Source organism: Haliotis cracherodii, unplaced genomic scaffold (genome assembly GCF_022045235.1).
Source record: "Haliotis cracherodii isolate W230 unplaced genomic scaffold, xgHalCrac1.p SCAF_11, whole genome shotgun sequence".
In the NCBI taxonomy this organism is placed as follows: Eukaryota; Metazoa; Mollusca; class Gastropoda; order Lepetellida; family Haliotidae; genus Haliotis; species Haliotis cracherodii.
The window spans coordinates 17,660,322-17,680,662 of NW_027266266.1; the positions used below are offsets into that span (position 1 = coordinate 17,660,322).

The 20,341-nt window shown below is 42.4% G+C and overlaps 1 protein-coding gene across 1 annotated transcript in view; it reads left to right on the top strand.

The window, feature by feature from the left end:
- The window catches only part of LOC139456275 (dynein axonemal heavy chain 10-like), a 99,866-nt gene that overhangs the window by 63,977 nt on the left and 15,548 nt on the right, over positions 1-20,341 (top strand). The window contains exons 46-62 of the mRNA XM_071237899.1: positions 567-888; positions 2,096-2,184; positions 2,550-2,700; positions 3,758-3,846; positions 4,857-5,054; positions 6,588-6,821; positions 7,165-7,262; positions 7,917-8,098; positions 9,433-9,569; positions 10,150-10,367; positions 10,692-10,913; positions 11,695-11,842; positions 13,163-13,298; positions 14,103-14,257; positions 15,476-15,564; positions 17,092-17,221; positions 19,250-19,523. Coding sequence (XP_071094000.1) covers positions 567-888; positions 2,096-2,184; positions 2,550-2,700; positions 3,758-3,846; positions 4,857-5,054; positions 6,588-6,821; positions 7,165-7,262; positions 7,917-8,098; positions 9,433-9,569; positions 10,150-10,367; positions 10,692-10,913; positions 11,695-11,842; positions 13,163-13,298; positions 14,103-14,257; positions 15,476-15,564; positions 17,092-17,221; positions 19,250-19,523 — 2,872 coding nt within the window. The remainder of the gene's footprint in view (positions 1-566; positions 889-2,095; positions 2,185-2,549; positions 2,701-3,757; positions 3,847-4,856; positions 5,055-6,587; positions 6,822-7,164; positions 7,263-7,916; positions 8,099-9,432; positions 9,570-10,149; positions 10,368-10,691; positions 10,914-11,694; positions 11,843-13,162; positions 13,299-14,102; positions 14,258-15,475; positions 15,565-17,091; positions 17,222-19,249; positions 19,524-20,341) is intronic.

Sequence of the window (20,341 nt, forward strand, 5' to 3'; positions counted from 1 at the left end):
GTGGCCATATCTCTGCTTCTGCAATTCTTTACGTTATGACAGGACAGACCGACTGTCAACAATGTCTGACCGTGGCCATGACGTCTCATGGACTAGGGTTAAAGTAGCTTCCCTTTGACAATGGGCAGTTACTCTAGCGGACAGACCGATGGATTGCCGCGAAAGGAAATTAAAAACAATTGTTGTTTTGCATATATGTTGCTTCGCCACTGTATAAGAAACAGATATTGGCTACTGTCACTGTCCGACTGACACATCACTTACTCTGTGAAGTAATAAATATTAATGCGTGCATTCCAGGAAAAGAATGACATTATATGATAAAGAGGTTATCAAGCTTGTGTGTTTGGGGATGGTAAATATCCTGTATTAGGAATAAACACAATGTATTTAGCTCGCCATCCCCAAACACACTCGCGTGATAACCTCTATATACACTCAAACAAACAATAGTTGTCTATGTTTACATTAATACTGAGATTATATTGAAAAGTGTTTATGGCTTTGTGTATTGTGTCACATTTTGTCTTGCGCATTGTATATTGTACATTGTATTCCTTCTGCAGATTCTGGAAGAGTACAACGAAAACAACACCCCTATGAACCTTGTTCTCTTTGACGATGCCCTGGACCATTTGACCCGTGTCCACCGTGTCCTGAGAATGGACGGTGGTCATGCCCTCCTGGTCGGTGTGGGCGGGTCCGGCAAGCAGAGCTTGTGTCATCTTGCGTCCTACGCTGCTGGATGCGAGGTGTTCGAGATAAAGCTGAGCCGGGGATACAACGAAGGATCCTTCCGGGACGATCTGAAGATCCTGTACAACAAGCTGGGCATGGAGAACAAGAAAACAGTCTTTCTGTTTACTGACCAGCATGTGGCTGAAGAGGGTGAGGTCATTTAGAGCCATTATGAACACTTAATTGGACTGCGTATAATCAAACATTTGTATTGCAACGTGTTGCCATTCTTGTATCTCTATTGTGATATGTATTGCAACATGCTGGGTAGCTAAAGTGTTAGACAGATTGACTCTGATCGTACATGCAGATCCTATTTTCTACATACGTAAGTATATATTACTCACCATGGTCAGACCGTGAAGATCCGATTGAGAATAGGTCTTCAGCAACCCATGCTTGCCTTAAAGGCGACTTTGCTTGTCGTAAGAGGCGACTAACTCATTGACTTGATGCATGTCATCGCATCCCAATTGCAAGGATCGATGCTAATGATGTCAAACACTGGATTGTCTGAACCAGACTCGATTATTTACAGACTGACGTGATATAGCGGGAATATTACTGAGTGCAGCGTTAAACAACATACAAATAGCATGGTCCGTTACTGTAAGTTTGTAGTCATGGATACAGGGGAGATAACAATATGAGAGTCAAATCAGTTCCCTGTTTCAGCCATTTTGTCTATCAATTTCGAAGGGAACTATTATTTGTAAATGAATTTTAGTGTAGATTTTATGTTTAACAATACACAATATAATAAAACTTGTTATATTCAATTTACAAAATTTAGTCATTATCCATGGGAGGAGCTTCAGGGCAGAAAAGGTGCAAGAAGTTGCCTTGAAATGTTGTGTTTTTTGAGTACAAGAAGGATTCACATGATTAAGCTGCGTTTGTGCTTTAGTGATACTTTTGATTGTTTGTATTACATGTACTTTTAATCAAAGCTGACGGCCTCCGTGGTCTAGTGTTAGAGCGTCCGCCCGGAGATCGGAAGGTCCGGGGTTCGATCCCCGGACGTGTCACACCAAAAGACTTTAAGAGATCTTACTTGTTACTCTGTCTGGTGCACGACATTAAGGGGCTAAAACAAGGACTGGTCGGCTTGGAGTCAGTATACTGTGTCTGAGTGGGGTATTCATGTTAAAACTGAGGCATGGTATCTCAGTGAGCTAGCACTATAAATCGGCATCAGTCCGGACTAGTACAAGGAGCTATATAAGTGGAATAATCTTGGATGCGACATTAAACCCAATTTCACCTCACATATAATCAAAGCTGGGACTTGGCTTGACATTCTGATTAAGATGGTAATATTTGTAAGTGCTTGACAAATGATGTCTTTCTTGCCCAGGATTTCTGGAACTGATCAACAACATGTTGACATCCGGCATGGTGCCTGCATTGTATGCTGATGATGAAAAGGAAGGCATCATTGGATCGGTAAGGTTAAGAATTATCTTTTGAAACAAAAAGTACCTTACTTAGGGAAATACGGCAGTTATTGAGTCACATACACTAATTTGATTCTGGTGTAAATACCAAATAATATTCTTGAATTATAGAATATAAATTCGAAATCAGTTTTCTCTCCCGGTCTCTCCTGGAAAACCCATCTGTAAGATCATTGACCATTTTTGTCCGAAAAAATGTGTGAGTGTTCATGTGTTTTAAATTGTCTTGTAGTCTTAAACTCTGAGATAATAGTATTTCATCCTTTAACACTCCTGTCTGTGCTTGAACTATAAACGCTGTGACATAGAGACAATGTGATCATTAGTGTGAGTGACTTCCCCTGGTGTGTGCAGGTACGGAATGAGGCCCTGGCGGCCGGATGTCCACATGCAAGAGAGAGCATCTGGCAGTTCTATGTCAACAAATGTGCCAACAATCTCCACGTTGTTATGGCGATGTCACCAGTGGGAGACACACTAAGGACACGATGCAGGAACTTCCCAGGTCAGTCTCAGTCTCAACTCCAGTCTCAAACTTCAGTTTCAGTCTCCATCTCAGTCTTAATAACAGCTCCAGCCCCTGTATTCACCTCAGACTCAATTTTCATCTCAGCCTCCATCTCAGTCTTAATAACAGCTACAGCCTCTGAATTCGCCTCAGACTCAATTTTCATCTCAGCCTCCATCTCACTCTTAGCTTTAGATCCCTGTCCATGTCATACCTAAAGACGTTAAAAGATGGTACTTGTTGTTACCCTGCCTGGTGCTTGGCCTTAGGGGCTAAAACAAGGAATGCCAGCTCGGAATCTGAGCGGGGTATTCATATTAAACTGTGGCATGGTATTTCAGTAGGCTAGCACTATAAACTAGGCATAAGTCCAGACTAGTATAAGTAGCCACACACACACGTGCATGCACAACGCTATGGAAGTGCAATACTCTTGGACGCTACATTAAACCCCATTTCACCTCACCTCATCCTAGCCTTAGCTACAGTCTCAGTAGTGTAACAATAAATCTCACAGAGTCTGCTGCTATTTTTGTGTTGTCAGAATTTGAATCTGGTGCAGGTAACCCATGTTACTTGGGGACCACCAGACAGTTGTTTCATCAGTAACCTCATCACCCGTGACGATCCGGGGTAGAATAGGTCTTCACCAACCCATGCTTGCCATAATAGGCGTCTATGCTTGTCGTATGAGGTGACTAACGGGATCGGGTGGTCAGGCTCACTGACTTGGTTGATGCATGTCATCGTATCCCAATTGTGTGGATTGATGCTCATGATATCAAACACTGGATTGCCAGGTCCAGACTCGATTATTTACAGACCACCGTCATATAGCTGGAATAGTGCTGAGTGCAGCGTTAAACAAACAAACAAACAAACAAACAAACAAACAAACAATAACTTCATGTACACCAGACAGTCAGACTGTTCCTCAGCAGTCATTGTTAAGTCTAAGGTTTATAAGGGATATCATCATAGAAAATATTCCAATCTGAAATACCATTTCTTCATTTAATGCCAGAATATTTGTAGATGTTGCAATGTTTTCCAGGAATGGTAAACAACGCCAGTATTGACTGGTTCTTCCCCTGGCCGGAGCAGGCTCTGTATGCTGTAGCCAGCGTCTTCATCTCGCCTGATGTAAGTTAAATGGAATGGAATCTAAGTGAGCCCCATACATATTATGTTCGGCGCTAAAATATTGGTCATTAGATAATTGTTCCTGCCCACCTGACATTTTCATGTTTGTTTACGAACCAGATGTCTTGTTTGTTACGTGATTTTGATTGAACCATGCACAGACTCGTTAGTCTAGCCAAAATGTAACTCCGGAATTCCATCTTAGTTCGGCAAGGGTGGAACTGGACTTTTATTGTCTGTTAATGCCCTTTCCTCGAGAAGATGACCACGAGTAAGTCAGGCTGCGCGTAAAGATTTGAGAGGCAGAATGAATCCCTTATACTCCGCTTCTAAGCAAAAAGCAGCATGCTTTTTGCAAGTCAATGAAAGTCACATGACATAGCACAAGTTAACCTCAGCTCAGTTCAACAGCTGTTTTCTATCAGTTTTGAATTTGTTTTAATTCTTTTACTATGTCATTTTAGAACATGTCTGTAAGATAAGATTACTTCGTTTTAGCAGGACCAGGAGGGGTACATGGGGTTTATACCATAAAATCTGATGCAGGTTGCATAAAATCCCATGTACCTCATGATCCTGCTACAACACATAGTATGCCTCCTGTCTATGTCCTGGCACTACAGACCCGTGAAGAAGCCGGGGTAGAATAGGTCTTCAACAACCCATAAATGCCGTAAAAGGCGACTATGCTTGTCGTAAAAGGCGACTAACGGAAACGGGTGGTCAGGCTCGCTGACTTGGTTGATGCATGTCATTGATCCCAATTGCATGGATCGATGCTCATGATATTAATCACTGGATTGTCTGGTCCAGACCTCGATTATTTACAGACCGCCGTCATATAGCTGGAATAATGTTGAGTGCGGCGTTAAACAACAAACCAACCAACCAACAACCCTGACACTACACTATTGATGATTGAAAGTGTTTTGCAGCAGCTTGAAGATTCTTTTTACAGTTCTCTGAAGCAAGGCGTGTTATAATGAACACCAACATTTTGTTGTTGACAGCATAGTCTCATCCCCGACAATCATCGCGAAGATGTCGTCAGCCACATTGTGTTGGTGCATCAAAGTGTTGGTCAGTACAGCAAGAAGTTCCTGCAGCGTCTGAGACGTAACAACTACGTCACACCCAAAAATTACCTGGACTTCATCAACACTTATCTGAAACTCCTGGAAGAGAAGGACAAGTTCATCCTGGCTCAGGTGGGTTGGATAATCAGTGACACCTTGGACTACCATGTACAAGTATGTTAACAGAGAAACATGGCGATATGAACTTCTTCATATATGTACAAGACAGTTCAAGGTCACTTCATCACCTTTCATCAAATTGGTGGCCAGGAAGGGCAGTCATTTTGCTGTTCAGAGTTGCATCATTTTGACGTTCCTGAATCCTATGATCAAGGGTTTGAATCCAATATTCGCCCAGATTATGATGCTTGGAATGTCCCCTCATGATGATTATGGGGTAGAACTGGTCTTCAGCAACCCATTTTTGTTGTAAGAGGCGACTAATGGGATCTGGCTTGGTTGATGCATGTCATTGCATCCAAATTGAGTGGACCGCCTCCATGGTCTAGTGGTAGAGCGGAAGGTCCGGGGTTTGATCCCCGGCCGCGTCATACCGAAAGATGTTAAAAGATGGTACTGGTTGTTACCCTGTCTGGCGCTCGGCATTAAGGGGCTAAAACAAGGACTGGTCGGCTCGGAGTCAGTATACAGTGTCTGAGTGGGGTATCCATGTTAAACTGCGGCATGGTATCTCAGTGTGCTAGCACTATAAATCGGCATCAGTCCGGACTAGTACAAGCAGCCACACACACACACGTTCATGCACGTCGCTATATAAGTGCAATAATCTTGGACGCGGCGTTAAACCTCATTTCACCTCACCTCACCAAATTGAGTATATCGATGTTTTATGGTGTCAATCTCTGGATTGTCTGGCCCAGACATGATTATTTACAGACAGCTGACATATAGCTAGAATATTGAGTGCAAACAAACATACACACAAAAAACAAACATGGTTTGTCAGCCCTATTGCAGTGTGATAAGTCGGCTACCTTGCATCACTTCTGGCTTTCCTCCCACATGAAGCTGACATGTTGTGATATTTCTGAAATATTGTTCAAAGCAGTGTCATAGCTATCTCACTTACCCCTTGCATCAGAAAGGACAAGTAGCTTTGCAATGTTGTGCACCTGATGAAGGTGAAGTGTTGTAATGAAATTATTCACCTGGTGGAGAGTGGGTAGTCTTGATGATTTGATGCTTTGAATATTGTGCACCTGATAAAGGGGCACCCACGAAGATCCGGGGTAGAATAGGTCTTCAGCAACCCATGCTTGCCATAATAGGCGTCTATGCTTGTTGTAAAGGGATAGGGTGGTCAGACTCACTGACTTGGTTAATGCATGTCATCGATCCCAATTGCGTGGATCGATGGTCATGATATTAATCACTGGATTGGTACATCCAACCAGGCAACAATGAGCTGATAGATTTAAAATAATAATAATAATGATATAAAAAAACAAACAGTAATAATAAAAAATGACAATAATAATAAAAAAGAATAATAAGGCAAACCTTTATCTCCAAGCCCTTATGTGCTAATTTTGCCTAATATCTGTATGTCCATCAGTAAGTCGAAGAGCTGAGGTTGTGGCACTTGATTCACTGCTGGATCTGCCTCTGTGAAAGTATCAGGCATGAATTTTCTACATTTGACAGTGCGAGCGTCTGGCGGGAGGTCTCCAGAAGATCGCAGATGCCAGCGAGCAGCTTGCTGTGCTCAATGAGAAGTTGGCAGTGCAGAAGATTGCCGTGACGGAGAAGACTGTCGCTTGTGAGGCACTGCTTGAGGAGATCTCATCTGGAACCACCCAAGCCACAGAGAAGAAACAACTGGCTCAGAAGAAAGGGCATGAAATTGCAGAACAAAGCAAGATCATTGTTGTAGAGAAGGTAGGACTACATTTAATGTCCAGTAATGTTACGTTGACCCCCCAGTGGTCTAAGTCGGGGGTGGGGGGGATAGGGGACAGTTCACTTTACAGAGGTGCATCCTTCAGAAACCTATGACTTTGGGTTGGAATCCCAGTTTGCCCTGATTAATTTTTTTAGGTTTGTCAGCACCATACTCGTGGGTTTCACTAAAGTGGTTAACGGTTTGAGACCTGCATCACTTCGGGCTTTCCTCCCACATCAAGCTGACATGCTGTGATGTACTGGAATACTGTCCAAAGCAGCATTCAACTGTAATGAAGGAATGACTATGTTTCATGCCTATGTTGCTGTCCTCCCACAGAAAGAAGCTGAGGATGCCCTGCAAGAGGCCCTGCCTGCCCTGGAGGCTGCCAGATTTGCCCTGGAGGACCTCGACAAGTCAGATGTTACTGAGATCAGGTAAGGATCTGCAGTTACTCATATCTGGACTGAGTTCATTTTCAAGGGCAGGGAAGGTGTGTTCTAAAAAAATGAGTCAAGCCCCTGATTTACTGAAAACAAATTGCCTCACATTGTAGGAAAAAATTATGTGCGCTATATGTGGCTAAATGTGGCTATATGTGACTATATTTGGCTATATTTGCTATATGTGACAATATGTGACTATATGTGACTTTATGTGGCTATATGTGACTATATGTGACTATATGTGGCTATATGTGACTATATGTGACTATATGTGGCTATATGTCACCATATGGGACTATATGGGACTTGATAATAGTGTCCAAAGAATACAGTTTGTTAAGCGCACGCTAAATCTCAAAAGTAAGTAAGTAATAAACAATGATGTGGAATACATCAGCATATGTCTTAGTTGGTATTTTTTACTATCCAAAATGTCCTTTTGTTGATGTAAATGCGATGTTTAAAAGTGCGAGCAAAGACCACAGGCATATTTCGCATTTAATTCACGCTCGGGTTAATTTCAAGATTTACAGTATCCCTATTCTCTATCTCAGACTCGTTTTCTTCCTTTCTGAGATGATGGCAAAGAAGTAGATGAGACAGTTGATGCAGTATAACTCACAAATTAACTGATTCACTTGCCAGGTCTTTTGCCAAACCCCCGAAGGCTGTGCAGACAGTGTGTGAATGTATCGTGGTCCTCAAGGGCATCCGAGAAGTGTCCTGGAAGTCAGCTAAGGGAATGATGTCTGAGGCCAACTTCTTGAGAACGCTGACAGAGTTGGATGTGGACAACATCGGCTCCAGACAGACCCAGGCTGTCAAAGGTACTGATCTATTCAGCAGTCCTTGCTTATTTTTGTTTGTTTGTTTATTTGTTGTTGTAATTTTTTAATTTTTTTTATAATTTTTTTTTGGTTGGTTGGTTGGTTGTTTGGTTGGTTGATACCGCACTCAGCAATGTCCCAGCTTTATGACAACAGTCTGTAATAATCGAATCTGGACCAGACAATCCAGTGAATTACATTATAAGCATCGATCTATGTAATTGAGATATTAAGAAATGCATTAACCTAGTCTGCGAGTCTGACAACCGAATCCCATTAGTCGCCTCTTACGACAAGCATGGGTTACTGAAGATCTAGTTTTCATATGCTCATTTTTGTGTGAAAAGGCTTTATTCATATATATAGATACAGGATACCTTTTTTTAACCAATCAGAATCAAGCATTGTTCAGTGTCATAGTAGAATGTACCTTGATGGCGTGGATCGTTGCTCATAATATCAATCACTGGATTGTGTGGTCTAGACTCGATAATTCACAGGCCATATATACCATCATATAGCTGAATTATTTCTGAGTGCAGCATTAAACAACAAACACACACACACATATTGATATAGTTACCTAAATATTCTCCGATGGGGGCGGTCAGGTAGCCTAGTGGTTAAAACGTTCGCTTGTCACGCCGAAGACCTGGGTTCGATTCCCGACATGGGTGCAATCTGTGAAGCCCATTTCTGGAGCCCCCCGCTGTGATATTGCTGAAATATTGCTAAAAGCAGCGTAAAACCTCACTCACTCACTTCAACAATCTCATTAAAATCAGATCTTAGTTCTCGCTACCGCAAAACAAAGATCTTAGGACATCCCATTATGGGTCACGTCAGACCGACCTTGCGCAAACTTTGACCGACCAATGGAATCACCAATCAGAAGGCAGCATTCTCGTGCTTTACAGCACTAATTTCAAATTGGCGACTACGCTGCGAAACACATTTTGATAAATTCTCGATTACAAATTTGAAACCTAAACAAAAGAACATTCTGGAATGGCTAATAGATGGACAAGATTGTATGGATTCAGTCGTTAAACCCGTAACTATCGTTCAGAATACCCCGTGTTAAAGTTTTCGAGGTTGTATGATTAGAAATCACATCCCGACAGTCACTTTCATGATCTGGTAAGCAACGTTCTGATTGGGTTGAATGAAAGGTCGTTCTGACGTGACCCCAAATGGGATGTCTTCAGATCTTGAGCGGTAGCGAGAACTTAGGTCTGGTTTTAATGAGATTGCTCACTCCAATGGTGTCCAGACCTTGGTGACATGTGTAACTCTGCTGGTTATATCCACTGACTGTTTGGTTTGTGTGTCAGGGCTGTTGAAGGACATTGATATGAGCCCTGATGAGATGAAGAGCATCAGTAAAGCTGGGTCGGGGCTGCTCAAGTTCGTGGAGGCCGTCATGGGCTACTGTGTTGTGGCCAGGGAGATCAAGCCCAAGAGAGAAAAGGTAGGCATTAGGGCTTGGACGGGTAACTCGGGTACCCGGGTCTGGTGGGTACTGAGTATGACCCGGGTATGCACAGGACTACCAGGACCTGTGGTTAGTCACATGATATATTGTTTCATGACAAAAATTCACTATAAATACATGCTTACACGACAATTTTAAGTCTCTAATGTTCACATTTCTTCATGATTTCTTCTGACTTTGTTTGAACAAAGCTGAAACTTCAGTCAACTTCAGTGTATGCATGACCACATCGTTTTATACGTGTATCTAAAACCATTTTCCAGGGCTACTGTCAAACTATTACCAATCGGACATTTTGTACCTATCTCTTGACACCAACAGCCGGTACCTGGGTACGGTCGGGTAATAGGGGTGGGGGTACCCAGGTACGGTTGGGTAATAGAGGTGTGGGTACCCGGGTAGTAAATTTGGACTCGTCCCAGCCTTAGTAGGTATGTTGTTTGAAACTAAAATTAATTTCTTCATTTATTGTATATGGCGAACAGAATAAGTCTCCTCATGGTAACGGTATTAACACTTAACTAACAAGACGGCAAATTGTCCACTTACTTTACAGGTGGCTAAGTTGGAGAGGACATATCACCAAGCCAAGCGAGACCTGGATAAGATCACGAACGAGGTGAACTCCCTGGAGAAGCTGCTGAACACGCTGAACAAGCAGTACGAGGAGGCTATGGCCGAGAAGAAAGCCCTCCAGGATGAGGCAGAGATTATGGAGAGGAGGCTGATCGCTGCAGATAAGCTCATCTCCGGTCTCGGCTCTGAGAACGTTAGGTAAATCACTTTTTTATCATATTTTTGTGGATAATAGAATAGTGCCAAAAGACAGGAAAATTAAAATTAAAACTTAAGAAAATAGGAAAAGTCGGGATTGATTGGTGGTTATAGTGTTCTAAATACTGTACTTGAAACAAAAGACTATAAAAATAAAAACAAAATAATTTTCTTTATTAGCACATTATTTATCAAAAGGTCATTGTGACTCATCCTTTAAATAGTCACATAAAATAATCACGCCTTCCGGAGTTATGTGAGACAATGTTAAAATATGATGTAGATGCAGGACTCAGTGCTAATGCTTCAACATCCATTCTCCAGGTGGACGAAGGACTTGGAGGATCTGAAGCAGATGAGGATCCGACTGTTGGGAGACTGTCTGGTCAGCTCCGCCTTCCTCAGCTATGTGGGCGCCTTCAGCTGGGAGTTCCGCTATGACCTTGTACACAAAGACTGGGTAAATGATCTGCGTGACCGGGGAGTTCCACTCAGTGACCCCTTCAAGGTGGAAGACCTGCTTACTAATGATGTGGAGGTCAGCAAGTGAGTAGCTACCATTGTTGCTGATCAAGATTCTGGGTTAAAGTAGGTCTTCACTAACCTATGCTCACCTGTGAAGATCCGGGGTAGAATAGGTCTTCAGCAACCCATGCTTGCTGTAAAAGGCGAATATGCGTGTCGTAAGAGGCACCTAACGAGATTGGGTGGTCAGGCTTGCTGTCCTGGTTGATGCATCTCAACGTATTCCAGTTGAATGTTCATGACGTCAATCACAGGATTGTCGTGTCCAGATTTGATTATTTTCAGACTGCCATCATATAGCTGGAATAATGCTGAGTGCGGCGTTAAACAACAAACAAACAAACAAACCTATGCTGGTCATACTTTTACAGATCAGGCTTGATGACTTGGTTGATTGCGTCATCATACCTCCACGACGTGGATTGTTACTCATTTTGTTAATGCTATGTTTGGGATTTTAGATAATAACATTGGATATCAATGGATTGTTTTTTAATTTCGTATATGAATAGTCCTGTATGAAAAACATGTATGAGAACCAACCAAATCAATCAATAAAATAATTGGTTTCTGACAATTACTGCAACAAATATTGATGAATTTAATATGTACCTACATGAAAACTAAAAGTGTCATTGATAATTGCTTACACTCATTGTATGCCAGGTTTGGAGTTTACTTATGACACAGACCTTTTTTAACTGTGGCAGAAAAAACAAAAACATTTTGTCCAAAATAAAGATTGAGGTGCTCCCCACACCAATGTGACAATTCGATGGTTAAACATACATGTTTGATGCAGATGGACATCGGAGGGACTGCCGCCAGATGAACTGTCAATCCAAAACGGTATTCTGACCACTCGAGCTAGCCGCTTCCCTCTGTGTATTGACCCCCAGCAGCAAGCTCTCAAGTGGATAAAGAAGAAGGAAGAGGCACACAACCTTAAGGTAGGACACAGCTGTTTTCTGCATCTTTCAATGTGCTGCAACATTTCATTGATGACATGACCGCCTCCGTGGTCTAGTGGTAGAGAGTGAAAGAGTGGAGAGCCCAGAGAGTAGAAGGTCCGGGGTTCGATCCCCGGCCGTGTGATACCAAAAGACGTTAAAAGATGGTACTTGTTGTTACCCTGTCTGGTGCTCGGCATTAAGGGGCTAAAACAAGGAACTGGTCGGCTTGGAGTCAGTATACAGTGTCTGAGTGGGGTATTTGGCATGGTATCTCAGTGAGCTAGCACTAGAAATCACAAGCACAAGCACACACACACGCACGCACGCACGCATGCACGCACACACATACACACACACACACACACACACACACACACACACACACACACACACACACACACACACACACACACACACACACACACACACACACACACACACACACACACATCGCTATATAAGTGCAATAATCTTGGACGCGAACCCCATTTACCTCACCTAATTGATGATGTCATATGGTGCAGTGACATCACACCTCAAGGTGAAAATGCAGTGTCGTGATAGTTGAATGTTGCAGTGTAGCTCTTATTCAACATTGACATAAGCTGACCTCTTGTAAGACGGTTTGTGAGAAATGAATTTGGGTTGGTATATATAATGTTCGTCTTTGAGTTCCCTTTAGCCTATCATTCTTGGCTACACTGAAATAATTCGATTTAAATAGGTCATTATTGGATTCCTAATGCTTGACAGTTGGCAAAACGTAACATCAGACATCTTAACAGACTATCAGCCACGTACACTCTCTGCTGCACAAAGTATTTACCACATGTACTATCCACTACACTCACTATCCACCAAATGCACTATCCACTACGACATGGCCTAATCAGATTTGTAATAACTATCATGGATCCAGTTAAATGCTGGGTTAGAACTGGTATTCAGCAACCCATGCTTGGCGTAAGAGGCGACTAATGGGATCGAAGGGTCAGACTCACTGACTGGTTGATGCACGTCATCATATCCCACATGCATAGATTGATGCTCATGATGTCAATCACTGGAATGTCTGACCCTGACTCAATTATTTATTGACTGCCATCATATGCTTGAATTTTGGCCGAAGACCCGGGTTTGATTCCCAACATGGGTACAATGTTTGAAGCCCATTTCTGGTGTCCCCCGCCGTGATGTTGCTGGAATATTGCTAAAAGCGGCGTAAAATCAAACTCACTGACACTGCTTGAATTTTGCTGAATGCAGCTTTAACCAACAAACAAATACTATGATGGATGGTTTGTTTGTTATTTCTAGGTGTGCACATTCAATGACCCTGACTTCCTGAAGCAGCTGGAGCTTGCTATCAAATACGGCTTCCCCTTCCTCTTCCAAGATGTGGATGAATACATCGACCCTGTCATTGACAATGTTCTGGAGAAAAACATTAAAGGTATTTTTTTCTTAATTCTTGTCGTGGGGAATTTGTTTTCTTATGTGGTGTCCATTGAATGATTCTGACTATAGTAATTAGTATATCACAAGCATGTGTTTCTGAATCACAATCAAAGTGATGATACGAGGTATTAGCATTAACTCACTTAGTATATCCACGACAAACTTTTTCTGGTGAGTTCCAATACTTGGGTTTCTGCCTCATGTGGCGATCACTTGACAAAGGAGGCTCCAAAAGACAAAGAGGCAACTCTCAATGTCAAATATAAGTATACAAAGTCTATGTCTTCCCAATTACCAGCTAATTACTGACAGAATTTCTGTCAAGCAATGTTCAGACGGGTTGCTGCGTCTGCTCCTGGGTCTTTCCACGTCTGATTGGAGGCCATTTTGTAAGGATAGCATGACCCGTGTCCTGACCTGTGTCATGCGATTGGCAACAGTTAGAATCATGGGAGGTGCGGTGAGGTTAATTTGCACTTACATGGCGACCTGCATGCATGTATGTGTGTGTGTGGCTGCTTGTACTAGTCCGGACTACTGCCAATATCACATTCCAATCCCACTGAGATACCATGCCTCAGCTTAACATGAATACCCCACTCAGACACAGTATACTAACTCTGAGCCAACCAGTCCTTGTTTTATCCCCTTAATGCCAAGCGCCAGGCAGGGTGACAACAAGTACCATCTTTTAACGTCTTTTGATACAACGGAGGTCTAGAATCATGGGAAATCTGACTGACATAGGTATGGACTTTCTGTTGGTGATCACCTCCAGCACTGTATGTGTGTATTTCAGGGGCCCAGGGCAGGGAGTTTGTGGTTCTGGGGGACAAGGAGGTAGACTATGACCCAAACTTCCGTCTTTACCTCAACACCAAGCTGGCCAACCCCAAATATGGACCCAACATCTTCGGCAAGTCCATGGTCATCAACTATACTGTGACACTCAAGGTAGGTGGAGAGTGCGGAGAAGCTTGTCAAAGAAAACTGTTTCTGTCTTGGATTATTCTAGAGAAGCCCGGGTGCCGTTGTACAAAACAAGCTTAGCGCCTCGACTGTCGTAAGTCTATGTTAAGGCATGGGAGTTACGATCATCTTAGCACTAAGATCGTGTCGTACAATGGCACCCTGGTCTTGTTTTTTTCCACGAACAGATGTAATCAGATCTTATTCTGCATAGATCAGCCAGTCAATGATAAGTCTCTTAAATTCTACAGTGAAGCATTAGGAACAGAATAACTGAATTCTATATCTCAAAAATGAACATAAATGAGCAGCTCTGAATGGAGTGTTTTTGGTGAAGTATGAGAGGAAGGAGCTGCTGTTCATGTTGTATTGTTTGTGTACAGGGTATGGAGGACCAGCTGCTGAGTGTTATAGTCAAGTATGAGAGGAAGGAGCTGCTGTTCATGTTGTATTGTTTGTGTACAGGGTCTGGAGGACCAGCTGCTGAGTGTTATAGTCAAGTATGAGAGGAAGGAACTGCTGTTTATGTTGTATTGTTTGTGTAGAGGGTCTGGAGGACCAGCTGCTGAGTGTTATAGTCAAGTATGAGAGGAAGGAGCTGCTGTTCATGATGTGTTGTTTGTGTACAGGGTCTGGAGGACCAGCTGCTGAGTGTTATAGTCAAGTATGAGAGGAAGGAGCTGCTGTTCATGATGTGTTGTTTGTGTACAGGGTCTGGAGGACCAGCTGCTGAGTGTTATAGTCAAGTATGAGAGGAAGGAGCTGCTGTTCATGATGTGTTGTTTGTGTACAGGGTATGGAGGACCAGCTGCTGAGTGTTATAGTCAAGTAGGAGAGGAAGGAGCTGCTGTTCATGATGTGTTGTTTGTGTAGAGGGTCTGGAGGACCAGCTGCTGAGTGTTATAGTCAAGAATGAGAGGAAGGAGCTGCTGTTCATGTTGTATTGTTTGTGTACAGGGTCTGGAGGACCAGCTGCTGAGTGTTATAGTCAAGTATGAGAGGAAGGAACTGCTGTTCATGATGTGTTGTTTGTGTACAGGGTCTGGAAGACCAGCTGCTGAGTGTTATAGTCAAGTATGAGAGGAAGGAACTGCTGTTCATGTTGTATTGTTTGTGTACAGGGTCTGGAAGACCAGCTGCTGAGTGTTATAGTCAAGTATGAGAGGAAGGAACTGCTGTTCATGTTGTATTGTTTGTGTACAGGGTCTGGAGGACCAGCTGCTGAGTGTTATAGTCAAGTATGAGAGGAAGGAACTTGAAGAGCAGAGAGAAAGACTCATCCAGGAGACAAGGTCAGATAAGTTTATGTGATGATGACGCTTATTTCAGGAATTAAATGGGGGCACTGGTGGCCCAGTCATCTAAGCCGCCACGATTCGCTGTGCAGTTGCATCCCTTGGGCATGCCAGAAACCTATGATTGTGGGTTCGAATCCTGAATCGCCCCGATTATGTTTCTAGGTTTGTCAGCACCATACCTGTGCTCGTTGGTTTCACCGAAGTGGTAAACGTCTGAGACATGTATCACTTCAGGCTTTCCTCCCATATTAAGCTGACATGCCGTAATGTAACTGAAATACTGTTAAAAGCGGCATTAAACCCAACTCATTTATTCACTTATTCAGGAAATACAATAGTGTTGTGTACAAACATTTTCAAAGCTTTAAATTATTTTTTAGAAATCAACTAATAGCCACTTCACTCTGTTATGATAATTGTTGAGTCTCAGAGACATTGATCTCATGACCTTGCCTTAAAGCCTATTGGGGTGGTGGGGTAGCCTAGTGGTTCGCTCATGCCAAAGACCGGGGTTCGATTCCCCACATGAGTACAGTGTGAGAAGCCCATTTTCCGGTGTCCCCAGCCGTGATATTGCTGGAATATTGCTTAAAGCGACGTAAAACCATATTCACTCACTCACAGTAAGCCTATCATGGTTCCTCTTTGTGACTGCTTCCCACATTTTCACCATCATGGGGACCGGAATTAGAATACCAGGTAGGTCGCTAGCATCCCATTTCTGGTCGTAAGAGGCGACTAAATTGGATTGCATGATCAGACGCTGTGTCTTGGCTGATTATGTTTACATCACTCATACCCTGATGCAGATGCTCATTATATCAACCACTGGTTTGTCTGGTCTTTACTTAAATATCTACCAGCCACAGTGACATAGCTGGATTATTGCCTACTGCTGTGTTAGACATCACTCATTCCCAAGATTAACGCAACACTACCATCCTCATCATAATTTACTGGTCTGTCCATATATTAACATGAGAAAATATCATAGATGTTGCTGTATGTCATATGGTAGATCAAAGTAGCCCTCCTATGACATCTGCCTGTGACATTTTATGTTCAAAGTTCAGCTTGAAAAGCAAGGGTTCCTATTCATTATTGTAATGTTAGAAATCGAAGATGTAGCCAAGTGTTTAAAGTGTTCGCTTGTCATGCCTAAGACCCAGATTTGTTTCCTGACATGGGTACAATGAGTGAAGCCCATTTCTGGTGTCCCCTGCCGTGATATTGCTGTAATATTGCTGAAAGTTGCGTAAAACCGTACTCACTCACTAATGGGTCCCTAGATCAGCGTTAGAAATTGGCACTAGTCCTATAGTCCTTGCCAAACTGCCCAATGGTAAAGGTATCATAAGGACTAGTAGAAATCTGCCCTTTTTAAGGGTTTTGCTATATGTTATCATTATAAAGACTAGTGGACGAAAACTGTTAGTTTCTAACCCTGTAGATGCAAATACTATAGCAGAAAACCTCAAGGGACCCAGGATCCCCATTAATTATAAACACAATGTGTCCCAGTGTCAACAAGCGTCTACTGAAGGACCTGGAGGACTCGCTGCTTAGGGAGCTGGCCACATCCCAGGGCAACATGCTGGATAACGTGGAGCTCGTCTCTACTCTGGAGGAAACCAAGTCCAAGGCCACTGAGGTGCGTCTTCTCAATCACTTTATATGCCTCAGTTTGGGATAGCATAGTTTACTTGAGGGTCCTTGATCTCACGTAAATTTGATATAATGGCAAGTTTTTTTAGAATTTGTAAATTTGGTAGAATGTATATTGTTTTAGTATCTTATGGTAAACCTTCATGTTTGAATAGGGGGCACGGGTGGCCCAGTCGTCTAAGGCGCCGCAATTCGCTGTGCAGAGTTGCGATCCTTGGGCATGCCAGAAACCTATGATTGTGGATTCGAATCCCGGTTCGCCCCGATTATGTTTCAAAATGTGTCAGCACCATACCCATGCTCGTGGGTTTCACCGAAGTGGTAAACGTCTAAGACCTGCATCACTTCGGTCTTTCCTCCCACATTAAGCTGACGCGCCGTGATATGACTGGAATACTGTTAAAAGCATTGTTAAACTCACTCACTCACTCATGTTTGAATACCTGAGTCGGAGTACAAGCACTTTGTTCCAATAAGTGCCCCAGGACCAAGTTCTAGACCAATCTGAAAGTAATCTTTATTAGTATTTGAATTTGTATGCATAAAACAGTAGCATAGGATGGGTATATAATTGCATTGTAACTTTTATTGAGAAAGTTTCATCTATGTTTGAACAAAGTTTGTTCACGACTGTTTGATCTCTGAAAACAACTTTAACTTGTGTATGGTTTAAATAAGTGCCCCCTTTCGTCAATTTTCTGAGTGCCCAGACCGCTTATCAAAGTGACTATGGTAAATACATAGGTTCATTGGACACCTGTGTTTAGCAACTGTGTATTTTAAGTCTGGGATATATTCCAAAACTTTTGACTAAATGTTTGCATGTTGTCTTAAGACATAAAGAGGAATTATTGGATAGCACATATTTAGAAAAGTTAAAAAAGAAACAAATGTTCAAAAGTTCATTTTCAGAGAAAAGTTGTTAAAGTTTAATTTTGTAATAGTTGAGTCACTGCTGGTGTCTAATCCTGACTAGTATGATTTTGATTGAATTAGACTGAAACATACATCCTGTTTCGATAAAGAAAACATTCAATGGTTCAGATCAGTTTGTATTCTACTGCAATGGCTGATTGCTATACAAAATATCCTAAATAGTCTTATCAAATAAGGGATAAAGTAGAATGATGAAAAAAATCCTATGTAAAATCATAAACACTTGTCCAAATCTCCAGGCAATGGCTAATGTTAACTTTCCCAGAATGTGTCAGCTGACAAGATGAAACTAATATCAAAGCAACAAGATTCACCAAATTCACTACCCGTTAAATGTTAAATCCCTTATGCTGGAGTAAGTCCACTGAGATGCTTCTGAATTACTGGGGGCAATGGTGACCCAGTCGCGTAAGCGCAACATGCTGCTGTGCAGAGTTGCATCCCTTGGGCACGCAAGAAACCTATGATTGTGGATTCAAGTTTCAGTTCGCTTAATTATGTTTCTAGGTTTGTCAGCACCTAACCCATGCTCATGGATTTCACTAGAGGGATAAACATCTGAGACCTGCATCCCTTCAGGCTTTCGTCCCACATTTATCTGAGATGGTGTTATGGTATTGGAATACTGTTAAAATCAATGTTAAGCCCATCTGACTCACTGTGAACCACTGGCTCTCTTTTTTATATCAGGGTGGCCCAGTCATCTATGGTGCTGCGATTCGCTGTGCAGAGTTGTGTCCCTTGGGCACGCCAGAAACCTATGATTGTGGGATCGAATCCTGGTTCGCCCTGATTATGTTTCTAGGTTTGTCAGCGCCTACCCTGCGCTCGTGGGTTTAATCGAAGTGCTAAACGTCTGAGACCTGCATCACTTTGGGCTTTCCTCCCGCATTAAGCTGACTCGCTGATGTAACTAGAATACTGTTAAGAACAGCATTAAACCTAACTCACTCACTATTTTTTATCATACATGTCATATTTGAGTTGAGAGTCCCTGATCTCAGAGTTGAACTAATATCATGACCTGACTCAAAGGTACACTTAATTCACTACCCATGACAATTTATACCCCTTGCAGGTGTCGGAGAAGTTGAAACTTGGAGCCAAGACAGCAATCGATATTGAGAAACTGCGTGATGGCTACAGGCCTGCTGCCAAGCGGGGAGCCATCCTGTTCTTCGTCCTTGCGGAGATGTCGCTTGTCAACACCATGTACCAGTACTCGCTGGCATCCTACCTAGAGGTGTTCGAGTTCTCACTGAGGAAGAGTCTCCCAGACTCCATATTGGTGAAGAGACTGAGGAACATCATGGACACCCTCACTCACAATGTGTACAACTATGGCTGTACAGGTGGGTAGTTTGTAGGGCTGGGACGAGTCCAAATTTACTACCCGGGTACCCACCCCACTATTACCCGACCCTACCCAGGTACCCACTGTAGGTCTCAGGAGATGTCTCAAAATGTCCGAATGGGAACATTTTTAGGACAGCCCTGGCGTATTTAGATACATGTACATGTATTATTAGTAGAATACAATCTGGTCATTCAAACACTGAAGTTGAATTTAGTTATATCTTTATTCAACCATATGAAAAGTCAGAAGGAATGTGCATAGTCAGAAAGAAATGCGAACATTAGTAAACAGTAGTGTAACCATAGAGTTCTAGATAATTTTTGTCATCAAACAATATATCACGTGGCTAACCACGGGTCCGAGTAGTCCTGTGGGTACCCGGGTCCTACTCAGTACCCACCCGACCCGGGTACCCGAGTTACCCGTCCCAGCCCTAGTAGTTTGATTGTTGGAACTCTGGAGGGATTGTGGGGAAGATCTGCTACCGTGTACCCTCATAACTGTCAACTCTCGCACATGTATAATACGACATTTTGTGAAGAATTAATACTTTTTGGAGTTAAAGAGAACATAAAAACAGATAAGGTGTTTGATTTTCTTTTACTAATTGCAAAATTCTATATCTATAGATGTAAATTCCAAAATACAAAACCTTATTTTCATGTTTATAAAAAGGAATCTTTTTCATGATACAACATTGAAAAAGATATTGCTTTCAAGACAGGTAGTCAACAGAAATTCTATGGAGCTTGGATGCTGTATCATTAACTTTTTGAAATGAGGAGCAGCTTTCAATTTAATTTTAGTTGTGGA